The sequence below is a fragment of the Coloeus monedula genome (genome assembly GCF_965178545.1).
Source record: "Coloeus monedula genome assembly, chromosome: 6".
Taxonomy (NCBI): Eukaryota; Metazoa; Chordata; class Aves; order Passeriformes; family Corvidae; genus Coloeus; species Coloeus monedula.
In genome coordinates, this window is record NC_138786.1 from 23,236,479 (window position 1) to 23,255,751 (window position 19,273).

At 40.6% G+C, this 19,273-nt stretch overlaps 1 protein-coding gene across 2 annotated transcripts; it reads left to right on the forward strand.

Moving 5' to 3' along the window:
- Positions 1–106: 106 nt before the first annotated feature.
- Positions 107–18,145, forward strand: ALKBH3 (alkB homolog 3, alpha-ketoglutarate dependent dioxygenase; the record flags this gene model as incomplete). 2 transcript variants are annotated; one of them, XM_082283339.1, is made up of 9 exons in its annotated part: positions 107–176; positions 1,539–1,645; positions 2,739–2,773; positions 3,641–3,688; positions 5,287–5,390; positions 6,619–6,707; positions 9,689–9,898; positions 16,402–16,500; positions 17,023–18,145. In XM_082283339.1, 9 exons carry the CDS (start codon positions 107–109, stop codon positions 17,113–17,115), a joined length of 855 nt encoding a protein of 284 aa, XP_082139465.1. In that variant the 3' UTR covers positions 17,116–18,145. The 2 variants fall into 2 exon arrangements, with proteins under 2 accessions (XP_082139465.1, XP_082139466.1); XM_082283340.1 differs by lacking the exon at positions 17,023–18,145 and adding an exon at positions 16,645–16,866.
- Positions 18,146–19,273: the final 1,128 nt, after the last annotated feature.

A 19,273-nucleotide genomic window follows, 5' to 3' on the forward strand; every position in this document is an offset into this window, starting at 1 on the left:
CACCTTTCACTAAAGCTCTGCCGCTGCGTGCGCGGCCGGCGGGCGGAGCTGCGGCCTCAGCCGGGCCCAGGCGCAGGCCCGGGGCGGAGGCGGGCGGGGCCCGGGCATGGCGGAGAGGCGGCGGCGGGCCCGGGTGCAGGGCGGCTGGGCCGGGGCCCCAGCGGCGCGGCCCGCAGGTAAGGAGCGCCCACAGCCGCCTGGCCGCGGTGTGCGGCACCCCGGCCGGGAACTGCCCTTCCCTTCCTTGCCGGCGGCGGGCATTTCTCCACTGCCGTCCTGGGCAGCACGGGGCGAGCAGCGGGCAGCGGGGCTGCGCTCTGGCTGCGCTTTCCGACCGCGCTGCTCGGCCCCGAGGGCTGGCCCCGTTTCCCCCGTTGCCGTCGGTAACTGAGCTGCAGGTGTTCGAACCCAGTTTTTAAGTAAAATTTGAGCGTGTGCCTCAGGTGCGGCGATTTTGGATGCAGAACGCAGGATCTGGATGTGTTGCTAATGGGCACATTGAGGTGAGCGTGTCGTTCGCATCTCTGGGCAGCTTGAATGAGACCAACAGTGTTTGGTGGAGCTGACTTCTGTAAGAACAATCAGCCACTTTTTATTCATAAAACGCGTTATGTGCCTTCGTTTATCTTTTCACGGTGGAAACATTGTAAAATAAAGGGAAGTAGTGGAAAGGGATGGAGTTAACATCAAGGGGTTTTTAGCAGACATTGTAACCAAGGAGTGCAGAGGAAGAGGAGCACTTTGAAGGTCTCCAGTCTTGCAAGAGAGACTGGTTTGTTTTTGTGAACATCCTCAAAACATGTTCCACTCACCTGATTACAGTTTCCATCAAGCTCCCATATCTCTGCAGACTGAGTGTCCTAGGCAAGCTGATTTTTTAATAATGGAAAAAATAGCCAACTATTTTGACTTGTGTATGTGGCCTCAAAATTTTCTGTCACAGGTGCATTTCATTCCTCCATTTTCTAAGGGGATTTAAAAACCCATTATTTTCCCCATTGTTTGAATTACACAGAGTGAAGACTTTGTGTTTCAGGTCCATTTTAAAGCCTGTTTGCATGTGTAAATAAAACACCTGAAGTGGTGTGCCTGAATTGCTCTTCCACTTTCTCCCTGGTTTAAAAATCCGGTTTTATTAAAAGTCTTTTTCTCTATTTTTTTTTTTTTTTTCCCTAAGAAAAGGAATAGTGGGGGAAGCAGCTTAGCTGCATGGAGCAATTTCTTCTGGTGTGTGATGGGTGTTTGTTGTAGAATTGAAAAGTTACTGATGTCATCCCTTCTGATGAAAGTATGCTTTCAGTTTTGTTTGCCCATGAATAACATATATATATATATATATATATGTATATTTCAGTTCCTGTGCAATTTTAACTCTTATTTAACTGCTATTTTAGCTCTTAGGTTTGGCAATTTCCTTCAGTCTCTGCCAAGCAGAGGAGAATACTCTAAGGAATGATTCTATAAGTTTACCTAACTATATTTTCTGTACAGTGATATTCAGTTCATGTGATCCTTTCTTCTTTCTCTCTCTGCTTTAGCACCTAAGGCGCCTGTGGCCAACAGCCTTGCCCCTGCAGGTGCCAGACCAGCATGGAGGCAGAAAGATCATACTCAAAAGCAGTTTGTCTTTGAAAAGCCATCAGAGGTAAAAATTTCCTGGTAACTAGCAGAATCTCATCTGTTATTAAACTGCAAATGAGAGAAAGGATAATATAGTCCATTGTTTAAATGAGACTAAAGTACATTTATATAGAATATATAAATATAGTCCATTGTTTCAAAACAATAAAAAACTCACCTAAACTGAACTTGGAGCTTTTACTAAGCAGAGTTTGGCATATATGGCAAACAGAAAGTTATGGGGTATCTGTCTTACTTGCTACAGGGGAAGGGCATGGGATTTGTTTTATAGACTTCATGTCCCATCAGCTGATGAAGGATATTGTGCGCTCTGCAGAGTTGGGACACTTCCTTGCTTGGGGATAAAAATAATCATGAGCACTTCTTTCTAAGCTAGACTTATTTCAAAGGCTGTCATCTTGGCTTGGAAGTGCTGAAGATGGTCTGGGAAGATTCTCTTTTCTCTGTGGCAGGAACCTGCTATCTATATAATACTATATTTTGATCCTCTTGTTGGCTCAGTGCAGTAACTCCTTTGAAATCAGAACTCCACTGAGCGCAGAGAAGAGAAGCATAAATCCCTGAGACAACCAGAATGATGGCCAAGGCTGGATTAAACGACTCTGTTTGTCTTTTAACAAAGTACAGCTATCTCAGCTGTGCAGACAGCTTTACAGTGTAAGCTCCTGCTATGTCTGATCTCTCTTGTGTTTTGCTCATTTGACTGAGGCCTAGGGTTTGTTCATGCTTCTTAGGGTTGCACTAAATTTTTACTTACATAAGGGTGTTTTTATCAACATAAAGGTAAGAATTTTCTTGATTGAAGTTGATAAATAGCGAGTACTGTAATAATGCAAATAATTTAGAAATCAATGTCCTTTAGGGGGCAGTTGGTGGCTAAAAACCAGCCTGCAATGGTAGCTGTGTTTGAGAGTTTCTGGGGTGAGGAGGGCGTGGGTGAGCTGTTACTACTTCCCTCTTGCCCTGGGGTGTGATTTTTTTTCAGGCTTTATCAGTGTGTGGCTTCCCAGAGTCACTAGAGATGACCATGAGTTCTGTGTGACTAGAGAGTGCCAGGTACTTTAATATTCACCGTGTACTGTCTTGTTACCTTTCAGGTGGAGCGCAGAGTTCCTGAGGCAGGTGTGATAGAGTGAGTACCCTGCTGACTTCTCTGTGCACTTTTTCTGTCATCATGGTTGATAAGAGTAGAAATTGTGGCTTTTAAGCCTTTTATCATGAGTTGAGGGTATTATGAGGAGAGTCCAAGTTTGTTAGCTGGTTTTTATGCCTTTGGTGTAGCTGGGAAGCCAGTAATCATAATCAGTTGGACATTCTGGTTTAGCACAACTGCCAGCATGTCTCCTTTGGTTAGCAGTGTACGTTTTCCTGGGACAGTCCCAGTGTAAACTGTGTTGGAAATTACTTACTCTGGAATATACCAGAAATATAGCTGGTCTGGCAGCTTCTTTCAGGGCTCAGAGAAGTGGCTGATAGTGTCATAGCAAAGCTGGGTATTTGTAAGTTACTTACCCTTTGTGTTGAAATGGGGATCTTCTCAGGATAACTTTGGCATGAAGCATGACAAAGTGTGGTGGTGTATGGTGGAGTTAGAGATATTGAAAATCCAGCTTGCTTCAGTTTGGCTAACTTGGCAGAATTTTCTTCCTCAGTGTACTTATAAATCCAAACATAGTGATCTGAGTGCAGTCATGTATGGTTGTCTCCTTTAGATTCCCTATGGCATCTCTTTTATTTTTTCTAAGAGCTCTAAAACTGTGTACTGAGCCTTTGGTGGAAGGAGGGACAGGACACACACACAAACTCATTTGCTTCTGCAGCACACCTTGCTGTCTTACTCTGACCTTTATGTCCAGGACATTATTTCTTCCCTTTTTAAACTTTCTTTTCTTTTTTAAAGAAAACTTTCCCTAGTCCAGGCCTACAGCAATTCTAGTCTGTGCTGCTCGGTCTAATTTCTTGCTTGTCTTCCTGATGACTTTCCTTTCTACATCCTCAGCAAGCCTGGTGTGTATGAGCTCAGCAAGGGACCAACTGGCATTTCTAGGTAAGTGGAGGAAGCATTATTTGCTTTTGCAGAGTGATGTGGTGATACTCAGCTTTCTGAAGTCCAGTCTCTGAAAAGGGTTTTGACTTTAGCAGCTGCACGCTGCTCTTCTGTGCATCATCTGCTTAAAGTACTTCTGGAAATACTTTTGAGTGTTAGGTAGCAGGGACTTAGGTGGTTCTGAGCAGCACTGAACAGAAGAAAAATAAACCTCCTGACATCTGGTATGTACTGCATCCAGTGCTCTTCCCAGAATAAGGACAAGGGGCTGTGTTCATTTCTGTCACGATTCACAGTGACTTGCTGCTGCAAATTTGGATCAGTATTCCTGTGTTAGCAAGTGTGTGATGTCTGTGTTGTACAGTTAAAGAGTGGCCCAAAACCTGTAGCTGTAAATTGGAATTGTTTTAAATCACTCTAATAAAAACATTTAACTTTATGCAATCGTGGTAACTTCAGGATTGTCCCTTCTGCTTATATGCCATGCCTTACTTATTTCAGCTTCAGGACACTTCAAAACAAAACCTGGTTGTTCTGTGATTCCTACTAACTAAAATACATTTTACCTTGCTGACTTAGCTGCAATATCGATATTAATCCTCTTCTTCTGAATTTGATAGATTTTTATTATTAGTGGAAAAAATGCCAAGGACATAGTAATTTTTTGTGTGTTTGAATTAATTTCTTCTGAATATTGTATTATTTCATTTTTGTGCTTTCATCTTAGGTTCTTCTAAAGATGCAAACAAATTTTTAAAGCATTTTGAAAGGTAAAAGCTTTGACCAGCTGGAAAGAGACAAGATACCCAGCCAGCTGGGTTATCCTGCATTTTTTGGAGTTTCTTTTTGTAATACACTGATGGAATATATATATTTCTGGAAAGCTAATAATCAGATTTGCATCTTTGTTTAACACCTTTACTATATACTCTTATTGTTACATCTTTGGGGCATGGAATGCTTGAGAGAATAAACTGCTTTTAGCATCATTCGTACTCTGCAGCCCACTGCAGTGGCTCTAATCCTTGTATGACTGTTAGTCCAATCAAAATATTAAATTTACATATGGAAATGAAAAAATAGGAGACATTAAATGCTGTCCTTATGCTAAATACTTTTCCTTATGCTTCAAAAGGGGAATAGCAATGGCAGTAGGGATAAAGGGCTATCAAATTTTAAGTGATGTGGAGATGGTGAATAAGGGGCAATTATTTACTTATGTTGATTGTATTACCATAATCAGGGCTATCTGATTTGTCAGGTGTGAAGGTAATAAGAAGCAGAAGGATGCCATTTTTAACAGCATGTGGCTGATTCTGGAATTCATGGTATATTGTTGGTTGTCATATGTTTTTATAAGTTTTGAAAAGCAATTACATACGTTTGGTGAGGGTAAGACTCAACAGGAGCTCTTCTTTTCTTTCCTTCACACCTGCTTTTGGCTGTGGTCAGAAGCAGGATACTGGGCTTTGACTTCTGATACGATGCATTACAGCCATTTTTAGCTCCTTTGGGAATCCTGGAAATGAAAATATTTTCCCAAAGCAGATAAAGAAAAATGGAAGGAATATACTTTTCTCTACCTTTTTCATCTTTAGGATTCATTTGGTTCCTGGCTTTGTTGACTCAGAACAAGCAGACTGGATGTTTGAGCAACTCCTCCAAGACATACCCTGGGGTCAGCGAACTCACATCAGACAGGGTAAGGAGTGTGCAGAGCACCTTTTCAGGTCATTCACAGGTCAGTTCCATAACAGTCTGTGCATTGTTTAGAATGGGTTTTCATTTTCAGTGTTACCACTTCTTCAAGTTTCCATGCAGGTTTTCCATGCATATCTGAAGACTACTGCAGCTTACTTTTCAATTTCTAATACCATGTTACTATTGCCAACTAAGTGAGATCTTTCCAAATTAAAATTGCCTGTCTTAAAAATCTTGGAATCTTGGTCTCTTCTGTCATCTCCAGTTCTTTTTCTCACTCATTTTAAGATTAAGTCTGGTCACCATCCCTTCATACAGTCTCCCAGCAATGCTGCAAGAATTGTGTTCTTGGAGGTTTCTTCTATGAGGTGTATTTTTTGCCTCTTTTATTTAAAATCCCAGCAGCTGCATGTTCCTTTGCTTTGGCTTTACTTATTACTTCCAGTATGCAGTAGGAGAAGAGGCTGCTATTCTGGATTTGTTCACTAAGGGGCACCTGTTCTAGCTAAATTCCACTTTTAGTCAGGAACCGATGTAAGATAATGTATCAGAGTAGTTACTAGATGGGGCTGGAAAATGTCTTCACCATGTGTGTTCCTTGGTTGGCAATAAAGGGGATGGTATAATGCAGAATGTTAACGTGCCAAGCATGAGAAATACTTGCCAAGATAGTCTTTTCAGAAGCTGAAAGTATTTTTAACCTGTTGTTTTGTGTTATACCACACAGCACACACATATTTGACAATATGTTGTGTGCAGCCTTGCTACATTTTGTTTCTGTAATGTCCCATGGATGTTACAGTCCTTTCTACTTCACCCTTTCTAGTGGAGCCATTTGTATCTTGCAACTTATGCCAGCGTACTGGGCACTAGAACCAGGTGAATGTGAAACAAGCCAGATGTATAAATAAAATTTCAGTTTCATCTGCTGTCTTTAACTCATCCAGTCCCTGCTCTGTCTGGCATAGGGGTAAGAAAATGGATGTGTTTCCAAGATTTTGGCAAGGTAATTTCACCTGCAGATGCGCACCTAATTTTGAATAATTTCATTCCTTCATTTGCGTTCATTATGTAAAGCTGAGGATTTTAAGGGGCTCCTTTTTAACTTTAGGGGAATGGACAATCTCTTTTTGATCAAGTTTCTTGGCAGAATTGAATCATCTTTCCATTTTCAGATCCTTTGATAAGGCAACTGAGAAAGTCTTTCTAGAAAGTTTCCTTTTTTTCAGAAGTATCTTTTGAGGAACCACGGCTTACATCCTGGTATGGGGAGCTTCCTTACACATACTCCAGAATAACAATGCAGCCAAATCCAAATGTATGTATATGTTTACATGTATGTTTACATGTATGGGTTTTATTATTGTCTACAGAGAAATCCTTTGCAGAGATCAACGGATAAAAGTTCTCTCTGTCCTCTAGTTATCTAGAGTATCTGTTAACATTTAATTTATGATCAGCAGCAGATTCTACTGGAGTGTGGTCAGTTTTATAAAATACACTTTGAGTGAGTTGACTGAGAGGAGCATGATTTAGTTGCTAAATGTTGCTAAAAGGAAGTTACTACTATAGAGTTCAAAGTTTTGCTTTGGGTCGTTGTAGCTTTGGACAAAACTCTGAATTGCTCTGTGTGACTGACGGCAAGGGTCTTTATATGGCGGATTGCACTGCACACAGTTGTACTGAGTTTTTGTTGTAAAGATACAGTAATACCAATTACTGAAAAAGCTACTTTCAGAAACACTTAGGTTCCATACTGCTTAAATGAGAGTTTAGGCATATTTTGATTCCTATGTGGATGCTATGAAAATCACACATGCAACTCATCTGCTCAGCAATTCCAGATTGTAGCATATAATTTCCCACACTGTTTTGGAAGAGTTAAAAACCTTCTGAGTGACTCAGTGATGTTTTGTTCCTGTTTTCTCTCCGTCTCTCTCTCTTTCTCAGCCTGTTGTCCCAGCAGTCTGTCTCTTGGTATTGCTTTGTTTAAAATTTCCATGGCAGTAATTAGGTGTCACTGTTGAAAGCTGGATAGCATGAGGGAAAAGTGTCCCAAGTCCCAGAAGTGCTGCCAGAGTGGGATACCATCTAGCAGAGCTCAGTTTGGGAAGAGTTGAAAAGGTGCTGTTTAACATGATGAGTTGCAAAGATTTTGTAGTCTCAAAAATACTGTAGTTAAAAATTCTATAACCTACAGAACTCATAGTGGAAAACCAGGCTTTTCTTTGGTACTCATTTGTGAAATATTATTTTAAATGGGCTTTTCTGAAAGCTGAATGGCTTTAGGGATTGGAAGTGCCCTCACAGAATCATTCTGTTGTACACTAATGATTTAAATCCAGTTCAGAACTGCCTGTTGTGAAACCTCTTGCTACTCAGAGATTGGATAGAGCCCATGTACCCTGAATTCGAGGTTTCATTTCAGTTTGCATCAAGTTGTGAGTTAGCGCTCATTGGGCCACTGGCTTGTTTCTCTCATCCAAAAGGTACAAGGCCTAAATGAGTCACTCATGCTGGTTCTGTCTTTTATTCCTGAATGATTCTGATTTTTACTGAGAGGAAGAAACTCAAGCAGAAAGTGAGTTGCACTGGAGAAGTTGCACAGCTGGAAACTAGCCCTTCCCTGTCTGGAAGCTGCCCGTAGGCAGATCTATGAGTACACTGCACGTGGACATTTCACTCAGCTTTGCAAGTGGGAGTACTTGCAGCTTAGAAGTAGCTGGGGATGGTGTAAAGACCACAGTCCCTACCTGTAGAATAGAATTTCTATCACAAAAATGTCCCGAGTAAAATGTAATTTCGTGCACAGCTTAACCAAAACTGATTACTGCCTTAAACACTTGATCTGTAGGAGTAATTAGCTTTGTGTCCCTCCTTTTTTGTTTGGTAAAAATTGGTGCGATTGCATCTATAATATAGATATAATCCAGACTAGATAATATAATAATCCAGACTAAATTGCATATGTAATATAGGTATAATCCAGTGTTTGTGCTTAAATGAGTTTTGGTATCAGAAAATGTTTCTTTGTAAGCAGTGATAGAGTTGGTGACGCAGTAATGTTTCAACAAAACTACTTCCACTGCTGCAGGTTTGTAGTGGTCTTTCAACTACATTGTAAAATTCACCATATGGTAACATTTTAGTAATACATCTGTGATGGGAGTTGAAGAAATCTAGTCCTGCTTGGTCACCGAAAAGTGCTTTCAATAATTCTTGTTGAACTCTTCTGCACATTCAGGCAGCCCAGTTGCAAGCAAACTTTTTTGGGGGGGAGGGTTTGGGTGGTATTACTGCTTTCCCTACATGTCCCATAGCTGCAAGCTGTCTTTATCTAGAATTAATTACTCACATGATGCTTAATTGTTGAAGATGTGACTTGGCTAGAAACACCCCAATAGAGAAGGATGATATGTTGAGGCTCCTGCAGAGCAACCAATAAGTTAAATACCTGTTAAACTTGGGGAAGCTTGGAAAAAGGGTAGTGCAGCCTTGTGTATTAGAGGTGGATACTAGAAAATATTTCTAGTATGTCTGTTGCTTCTTCTGCTGGTGGTGCACTGGGAGATTTGGAATCAGTTTCTTATCCTCTCTTGATCTCTGCTTCTGCTTATATAATGGGCAAAAATTCTGCCCTACATTGCTTTGGCTTTTTAAATTTTCTTTATGTATTTGTGTAGTTCTTAAAAGCACTCTTGACAGATGAAAGTCATGGTGTAAGTTTATAACAGTAAGTAACTGGACTGAGTTGTAATGGGATGTGTAGAGCTTCCCTCGGCTGTGGGCTCAGCAAGATGTTAGCAAAGGGAAGGATGAAATCCAGGGCCAGTGACATTGGTTTTGTGACCCACTGGAAAGTTACAGTGTCAGAGTCAAAACCCCAAGAGGTGATGAGTTGAGCTCAACAAGCTGTGCTAACAGAGTGCGGACAGAGGGCCACGTTAGGCCAACCTTTCCTCTTGTTCTCTGTCAGCAGCTGCAGGCAATTGAGAGCAGTGTCATTTAGTCACTGATTGCCTCCATTAGTATGAAAGGCAGCTTGGCTTCAGAGTTTTAAGAGATGATTTAGTATTGAGCGATGGGTAACGTGTGCATATTTTGCAGAAAGCCCAGCCCATTCCTCCGCTCTGCTAAAGATATCATCAGGATTGCTGTGAGTCATTTGTTTGATTTTAATTTTATTGTGATTAAAGTGCAGTGTATTTTGTTTCTTAGTAGTTTTCGCCTTCTGTCTTGCATTACCTGCCCTTGGCCTGCGTTAGTGGCATTTACCCTCCCCCTCTGTGCTGATTGCAGTGGCATCCTCTGCTGACCATGCTGAAGGAGCGCATTGAGGAGCTCACTGGCTACACCTTCAACTCTCTGCTCTGCAACCTCTACCGAAATGAGAAGGACAGTGTGGACTGGCACAGCGACGACGAGCCATCGCTGGGAAAAAATCCTGTCATTGCCTCACTCAGCTTCGGTGCTACTCGGACCTTTGAGATGAGGAAGAAACCTTCCCCTGTGAGTGTTCATATCATACTGAGAGAGTCTTAAAGCTACTTACATGTTTGTTTTTTTCTCTGAAAGCACAACTTCTAAAGTTCTGTGGAGTAAGTGTAGGGATCAAGAAATCTCTTGAATTGACTGTGACACCCTGAGGATGGGGATGGGACCACTCTAGTAATGTGCAGCAGTGTAGTGTAGTGCTGCAGTGAAATTGGAACCTGGGCAGTCTTCTGCCCAAATACGGGCCCTTCCTGGTACTTAAAATGAGATCAGTGGTGCTGGAAGTGGACTTGCACCGTGTAAATGAATCAAAGAGTTGCTACCATTTTCTTAAACTCAGGCCAACGTTATGTAATGCAGAATGTACGTGGGATGAAGAGTAGTTCTGACCGCTCTTGTAAGTAAAAATCCTCTTAACAATGTTCACATTTTGACATGTGTATTCAGATTGAGGGGCAGTGAACAAAGGGAAGAAGCTAATTTCTTCTCCATAAAATACCATGGAAACTGTCACATCATACTCGCAGACTAAACAGAGATCCTCTGCTTTCATAAGGAGATGTGTGGAATATCCTTTCAGGAGTTAATTGGTGATTCAGTAGTGAATACTCTTTCTGGATTAAATACTTGGGAATGCGGCGTTTGCAAGCCAGCTTAAACTTTACAGTTTGTATTTATCCAAGTAAAGGATTCACCTGTGTTGAGAATATAGGCCTTATTTTAGGGTGTCCTATTTCAGATGAATTTTCTGCTTGTGCAGTCTTTGACAACTTTGGAAAGATGTTTGCTATATGCTTGTGTTGCTATTTATTTGGAGTAGGTAGTGCAGAAAGCAGAGGTGGTAATTACCAGCCAACAGGGAAACTATGTGCTGCTATACTGAAGTCTGCCCATCAAGAGTCGCCTTGGGTCACCTAGTCTTGGACAGCAAAGGTCAGAAATTGAGCCAGAAAACAAATAGTTTGTATTTTTCACCAGTTCTCCAATTTGTAAATTCTTTGTTGCCTGAAGTGAGTTTAACCTTGGTCCCTGAGCATGAGATCACATAACCAGTCTGTTATGTCAGTGAGCATAGCATGAGTAAGTATCCCTGATGCTGTGTTTATAATAAAATGTCAGCTGGAAAGTTTATTCCTGTAGAAAACTGTAAATGATGCTTGGATTCATTTTAGAAGTGCCTCTATTCCCCATTGATGAATTAGAACAAAATACACTTAAACTTCAGTATAAACTTGGCCGGTTCTGTCTTAAAAATCAGTCCTAGTTCTTGAGTAAGATGCCTTTTTTATAGAGTTTCTGAAAAGACACCCACTATTACCAAAGGGGGAATTCAGTCTGTGCCATTCATACTTGGCTGCCTTGTTTGATCTGTACTGCACGATTTCTTCCCTTTTCTCCCAGGGATGGATGGTTTTCTATAGATGTATCCCTCAAGTTCTCCTCATTTGTTTTCTTTAGCACCTTCAACCTGATTATTTCTGACTAGCTGAGTCTTGCTACCTGTGAAGTGTATTCCTTTTGCAAGTGTGACATACCTTTTTTTCTGAGGTAGAATGCCCACGTGCAGATCTTTGAAATAGTTGCTATTAAGTGTGTCCTGTGCCTAAGGGAACTCATACTTAATAATTACATGGCACACATTACGTATTCTTTGCACATTGCCAAAGGCTGCAGTTTCCTGAGAGCATCCTATGACAATAGATGCTTTGGCAAGTGGGAGTTACAAGAGGCTCTGATGGAAATTACAACCTTTCAGGCTGTACCACCAAAGAATTAATTTTCATATTCTATTGTACTGTAGCATTCTCTCTTTCATTAAGAGAAAGTTAAAACTGATTGTAGATCTTTGAAATTTGATCATTCTTTTGTTAAAAAGCAAGTTACAGGAAGAGGAATGTAATCTAGGGAAAAGGAATTCAGATTAACAGTCATCACAGGCATTCAGGCTCTCCCTGGTTTGCAGTCTGCCAGTATCAGTACACTGGGTTTTCCAGAGTTAGTCTTCATTGAGGAGGGAAATAGAAAGTAAATCCTTTTCCTCTCAAAATTAAACCTCTTTGAGGGCCAACATTCTATTTCAGGTTCTAGGGTTTCAAAGGCCTTTGTTTCTCTCTGTTCTTGTGAATACTTTTAAGGATTTTGCAATGAAAGATAAAAAGAACGTACAAGATGAGAGATGTAGAACGTCACTGTGGATAAATGGTACTGGGGAAAAAAAGTGGTTTCCTGTGTGGGATCATGTACTGCGTACAAAACACTGTGTACCACAAGTGAGGTCACAGCTTGAAGGGCAGTTGAAGAGTACTAGATCAGAGCCTTCAGAGACTTCAGTTCATGTTGGTATCTCTACAAATATCTTCTAGATTATATCTTGAAATGTGGATGAAGCTGATAGTGAATAAAATCCTGTTTCTGTAACTGAAAAGATGACCAGTAGTGTTGATGGGTTGGGTTTTTTGTGCATGTTTATGTGAATTTTGACAACTGTCCGTTAGTAATTTGATAGTGTTTATGTACATCACTCTGAAGCAATCACACAATCTGAAATCTTTTTTCACTTGTCAAAAATGAAAAGAAGTTACTTAGGTTTAAGTGGTTTTTTTATTATCCTGAAAATTGTTCTAGGGTGAGGGGAGAGAAAGGTTCAGTCCTCTGTTTTACTTTCTGGTGATCACTGTACTGGGTAAGTGTTCATCATATAATAGAGGATAAAGGAGTGTAGAGACATGCATGGACTATTTGTATCTGCTTAAACAAGCATCCTTTGTGGATAAGTAGAAATAATTCTTACCAGAATTTCAGCCCAGTGCATGTAAAAAAAGCTGCAAATACATTTCAGGTGTAAATTCCTCACTGGAATAAGGAGACTTCATGGGAATTAACATGACACCAGAAACTGTTTTATTTTGCCTGCTGGAATTTTTCTTTTTAAGCATTATTTTTTCTAAATACAGCCTTTTCTGTTTATTTGGACCAGTTACATGATAGCAGCTGATATTTTTCCTTTGCTTTAAATGGTTTCTAAGGTTTTTTGGATGCCTACTTCATAGTTCAAAGTCTACAGTGATCTGGTTTCTTCTATTTTTTTCTTCTGGTTCCAGTAAATTACTTTAACCTTGCTCCTGCTTCCTTGTTCTCCCTGCCCCCATCATTGTAGCTCCTGCCTACACTGGAACCAGGAGAAAAATGCTTTGCTTTAGAGCTGTGTTTCATACACAGTTCACAAGCTATTGGTTGAGGCAATGAGTGCTCTTGTGTTTACCTGTAGCGTAAGTGTCACCACTGTGGCACTGTCACCTCCTCCCATTCCCCACACAGCCTCAAGCTCCATTCCCACTTGGACATGACTTTATCCTCCCAGTCCAGAGGAAGTGATTTCACTCTGTGGGATGGGTGTTTCCAATACAGCCTCACCACCGTTTTTCACTACTGCTTGTCACTGCTCTACTCTGAGACAGTGCCAGGTTATCTGATTGTGTCCTCCTGGAAGCTGAGTGGGGAATGTTAGTATGGCAGGGAAGGGTGATACCTGATGTCCCACTAAGCTCCCATGTTCCACTGGGAGGTGCCCTGTGGCAGAGGTGTGGGTGCCATAGGGACCAGGTGGGTGGTTGTCCAGTGAATGGCTGTGTGAGCTGTGGAGGGCGTTAGAAAGCCCAGTATCAGCTTGCTCTTCTTCCACCTGTAACCAAGGAAACCGTGGCTGCTGGGAAGGGGGGGAGCTTCACGCCTGTTAGATAGTAGCAGGATATTTGTGTTTCTAAGAATCAGCCTTCAGATGGGTCTGTCCTTCAAATGAATCACTGAAGCACTGTCCTTTTTTCTAGCAGAAGGTAAGGATCTCCTAGTACTTCTGGAAACAGCAGAAAAATAACCCTTTGTGTTTTAACAGACCTAATTGAAGATGAATATGGGATGTGGAGCATGGTAGAAGATTCAGATCAAGATGAAGAGGGTTGGACTTTTAGATTGGCATGAAGGAGACTCACAGGCAGTGGTGACAGCAGAGGAGGAAGAGGTGTTGTCCACCAGTATTGGCAGGACTTGAGAAGCTGTAGACAAGCTGAGAGGAAGGAGTGCTCAGATGCAGAAGGACTGAAGGAGTTCAAAGATAGGCCTGTGTAGGCAGGCCAGTGCATTGTGTGTGGAAAGGGCAGTATAACTGGTATTCATTATTAATGAATCTGTATAGAAAAGAACTGCAGTGAGGATTTTGTCAGAGACAGTGAGAATAAACATGTTAAAATGCAGCAGTATTGATAGATGAGACTGCTTTGTTGTGGAGGAGGGTGTTTACACAGCTGGTGCTAGAGAAGTAAACTGGAAAATAGGGATACAATCTAGATGAAATCTGAAAAATACAAGATTTGAACTTTTGTAAGGGTAATTCTCTTGGTAATAGGTGAATAGGTGAAGCAGAAGACTAGAAGCCAGCATTCTCCATGAAAGATGCTGACTTTTGCCATTGAAAATGATTTAGCATCATTTGCCTGTATAACTGCATTATTATTTATACATTCTTCTACAGGATGTTTCCATTTAGTGTTCCTCATAATGGAAGATTCCTCTACACTGTCCAGAAACCATTTCCTACTACTATAGCAATAAACTTTCCTGAGACTTAAGAAACAAACTTGGGTGATTTATATGGATTTATACTAGATCTTTTCTCTTTTTGATTTTGATAGCATTTCAAGAAAACAGCCTTGATGGAGTCCAGGAGTTCTTACAGATTTTGTATTCACAGCTTCCCATCAACTCACACTGAGCTTTCCTGACTTATTAATTGTAGTTATTGTAATGAAGGATTTTGAAAAAAGGTTTAACCAGTGTACTTGGATAGTATAAAGCTTGGATGGTATTAAATGTGTAACTCAAATGTAGGATAATTCTAGTATATTAAAAAGCGTAACAGTTGCTTTGCTGTACCTAGTTTTGTAGTACGTGTGTAGAGTTACAAAGTGAACATAAAGAAGTCACCTGATGCACTTCTTTCCATGTTTGTTACCAGAAAGTCTTTTCCACTGTAGATGTCAAAAATAAGTTTCCTTCATAAACTTCTTGGCCTCTGAAAGTCAAGTGAGCTTTCTGTATGTCTGACATCAGCGCTAGGAATAAAAGTCCTGAAATGAGCTTTGATTGACAGTGTTAGTAATGACATGTAAGAAAGTAAAAACTTTTTGTCTGCATTGGCTTTCCAAAGTAAATTGACATAAAAATCTCTTCTTCTAAGTAAAATGGAGCTCAGAGATGTCCCATTTAAACCAGAAAGTAATTGCTGTTTTTACATACTGGCTTTTGAAAAGGATGTTTTCTCCTTAATCTTTATCTTACCGGAATTCCTTTTTAATTAAGATGAACAAGAGATAAAAATAAGCACACTGTTGTCCATCCACAAAGTGAAATGATGTAATCCTCTGAAATAAGAAGTAAGTTTGCAGTGGTATTTCTCTGCTTTTCATCAGCAGTCATGTTTATAATACCTGTTTTTGAAATTTTTCCCTTTTTTCAGCTGAAGATAAGAAAATGTTTCTTAATACTGACTTGATACCAACCAAGCTCTTTTGCATTTTAGAAGGTGCAGTCCTCTTTCTCTCTGCATCTTATTTATAAACACACACACAGTCCCAGCTGGTTTTCTGAAAATCAAACTCCGTTTAGGACATAATTTTCCCAATATTTGTTACTCTACCTCATTATTTTGAGCTTTTCAGCAAGCCATGAACTTTTAAAAGGACATACCTCGTTCAAGTTGCACTACTACACACTTGACTTAGCAGTGTATGAATCTGATTTAAAGTTGGAAAGGATAGTGCAAAGCAATAGAGAGTTGCTGTTCCCACTGATGTGGCACGTGTGACACCACTGCTGGGGTGTCACTATGTCTAGTTGTGATATTTGAGTTTTAAAATAGTTGTACATAATCTGAAAGCTTAACAAAAGTTTGCAAATTATTTGCCTTTTATTCTAGCATTCTGTTTTGCTTAGTGGTTATAAAGTTTAAGACAACTTGTTTTACAAGGTATTATAGGAAAGGAAGATTTTAATTTTTTTTTTAATAGGAAAAGCTCTTCTTCCAGCAGCTAGTGCCATAGCAGCATGTAATGTTGTAACAAGACAGATTCAGAATAGCAGGAAGATGTTACTTTTGATGAAGTAGTTAACTGTTGGAATCTAGGATAGCTACTGTAGAATGTCTCCACACAGAACTGTTTATTTCAAGATGTTTCCAAAAGGTTCGCAACCTCACTCCAGAATTTTGTGCTAAATGCAGGAACTGGTTGTTGAACTTTACCTGTGTCATCCAGGCAGTGAGATACAATGGCTTCTTTCATCATTCAAATGCTCAGCTCCTGGACTTTATGTGAAATACAGGTACAGAGAGGTTTGCTTAGACTTCTTGGTCTTGTAAGAGCCTCCTCCTCCCCCCTCACAGGCTTTGTAAGCTCTGCTCTAGAGGACTGGTTTCCTAACAAATGCACATGCCTGCTTCTTCAGTGTCTAATGTTTCTTTTTAGGAAGAGGATGGAGACTATACTTACGTAGAAAGACTTAGAATCCCACTTGATCACGGGACTCTGTTGATGATGGAAGGAGCTACCCAGGAGGATTGGCAGGTAAGAACTCCTTGACACTGTTTATGTGCTTTACTTGCAATGCAGTTTTCCAGATGTGCTGCAGCACTCCCATGAATGTATGGGACATTCTGCTTCCAGTGGCACAACTGTTTTCCAAGGCATTCGTGTTGCTTTCTGCCTCAGAATTTCAGAGCACCCACAGAAACAATGGGTTTGCTGTCACATACCAAGTGATGCAGGAGGAGTCAGCTCGGATGTTCCGGCATTAAAGTTCAACAGTGAAGGTTGCAGCCCGCAGTGGAAAGAGCAGAATCAATATAAAAACTTGGAATATCAAAAAGTTGTAACTTAATTTCAGAAGTCCACGGTAATATACAAAGACTCTTTGTTTTCAGTGTCCCTGAGCAGTCAGAACATGATGTTTTTACCTTACCTAAGTGTTCAGAAATATGAATAAGAAGCCATCACAGGAAATGAAGGTTTTATTCATTGTTTGATTACCTCTATTTTAAATGCACAAGCTCATGGTTTTTTTTTTTTCCCCCCCAATGCCACTTACAGCATCGAGTGCCTAAGGAATATCATTCTAGAGATGAACGGATAAACTTGACATTTAGGATCATTTATCCAGAACCTGATGGAGTTTGGAAGTGAAGAGCAACTTTGGACATTGGTGGATATACACCCACAGCAGATCTACAGCCTTAGATTGCTACAGATTTAAAGGAAGCCTTACAGGAACACGGTTCCTTGAAGTGATGGGGAAAAGAGTTGATATTATGAAGATCTTTGGCAATCAGAAGCTGCCTGTGTTATGTGGACAGAAATTATATGTTACTAGATGATACTAAATCATAGGATTTACCTTGGTGAACAGTGATTCTTCTTAAAAGAGCACAAAGCACGTGAAAGATTTGAGAGGTCCCAGTTGGAGCAGACGGATGCAGTGAGCAGATAGTTTTGTGTCTTGTCTCTCCTTTACTCCCATGTCATGATCTGTGTTGGAAGTAATAACAAGATGGGCTTCTTTGATGTAAAGCTGATGTGTCTGTACAGAAAATAGAAAGCTGCACTTGTTGATGATCTCTGGGTATTGGTGAAATTACTCATTTCACCAAAGGGTAGTGTACTGCTTTTTATCTGTAGGTTGCAGAGCCTTTTCCAATTAACCAATCAGTTTCATAATTTAAATAACTACTTGAATTATACTGGTGTCTAGTGGAACAGAGGGTCAAGGCTCTCTTCTGCCATGCACTCTGTGGTCAGACTTTATGCTATTTATCCGTGTAGACAGGACAAGGAGGACAAGGCAAAGGCAAGCAACAGAGACATCTGACAACCCTGTTCCTGGATCAGTGCATATTGCTTTAAAGACTGTCACTCGGAGGGTTCTCTCTTGAGCCTCTGCTGTTGCAGATCAGTAGTCAGCACCTCAGACCAGATTCCAGGCTGACTTACTGGAATCCTTCAAGTTTGCCTGCTGTGACTTACCTGCTGCTGGGAAGCAATGGGCTGGTGACTGTAGTGTGGATGTGAAGTCAGGAGTGCTGCCTATGTGGTTAAATTCTCACTGCAGCTAAACAGCATCACTGTACTGGATCAAATCATAGGTTTGGTCTATCTTCACTGTCTGCCTGCAGTAGGATCTAAACACAGGTAAATACCCTGTGCCTTGTAACATGTTACCATTGTTCAGCAAGCTAATGTCCCTCTTCACTGTAAGAATAAATTGGTGTTGAGAAAATATCTGTCTTTTCTTAGCCAGCATTTGTTGTGGTTTAAATTCTTATTTGATGGGAACAGTCAAGTTATTAATACTCAGTTATGCTTGTTTTAATGTTATTGAGGACATCAAGGACATAACTGTTGAGCCATTTCACTCCCTGTGGTCTGAAATTAGGCAGAATAATTTCCTAGAAGCAGCTTCTCTACCTAAATCACCATACGTTATTCTCCTAAAATGAGTTAATGTTTTTAGAAAATTTACCTTTGTTATCTAATGATGTCTTCACTTTCATCCCAGTTTGTACAGAAATGTTTTTGGCAGGTATTTAATGTTATTTCCTTGCATTTGAATCTTTTCTCTAGGTTCTATGTTGTATTTCATGGGAATCAGAGTAGAAGGAGGCAGACACTTACTTTCATGTTTACTTTCTTTGTGTCACTGGAGCTTTGTGCACATCCCTGTATGTGTGTCCAGGTTTAGCAGTCCTGATGGAGAGTGGTTTTCCTTAACCAAGGGACAGTGCTAATTTCTCAAGGTATTCTGAGAAGGCAACACTTTTGCCTGTATCAGTTCATACAAGCTCCATTTGTTTTCACTGTGTTAAGAGCAGCCAGGCTGCAAGAAAGATTAGGAGATGGGGATGAATTGGAATCTTTTAAACCACCAAACCTCAGCCTATGGAAATTGGAACTCATTTGAATTCAGTGAATCTATGGCACATAACTAATGGCAGGACCGTGGAGGCTGATACTGTTGTGGCAGAGCAGTTTTTCACTTCCTTTCTTGGTTTCAATTTGTAATGTTAGCAAATTTTGGTTTAGTTTTGTTACTTCCTTTGATTTGGGAAAAGACCAGGTTTTGCTCCCCAGAAATGAAATTATTTATAGGAGAAATGTTCTATCCCCCAGCGCTCCTTTTGTATTCTGTACTGTACTGTATTCTGTACTGTATTCTGCTTCTTCTCACGTGTCAGCTTCACTCTATCCAAATCTGGTTGACAGTGAGGAGAAGGCATATGGCATCATTCCCCAGCCTGTCCTGTGTGTACTGGCTGCAAGGGGAACAGTTGGCCTAGAGGTCAAGTTT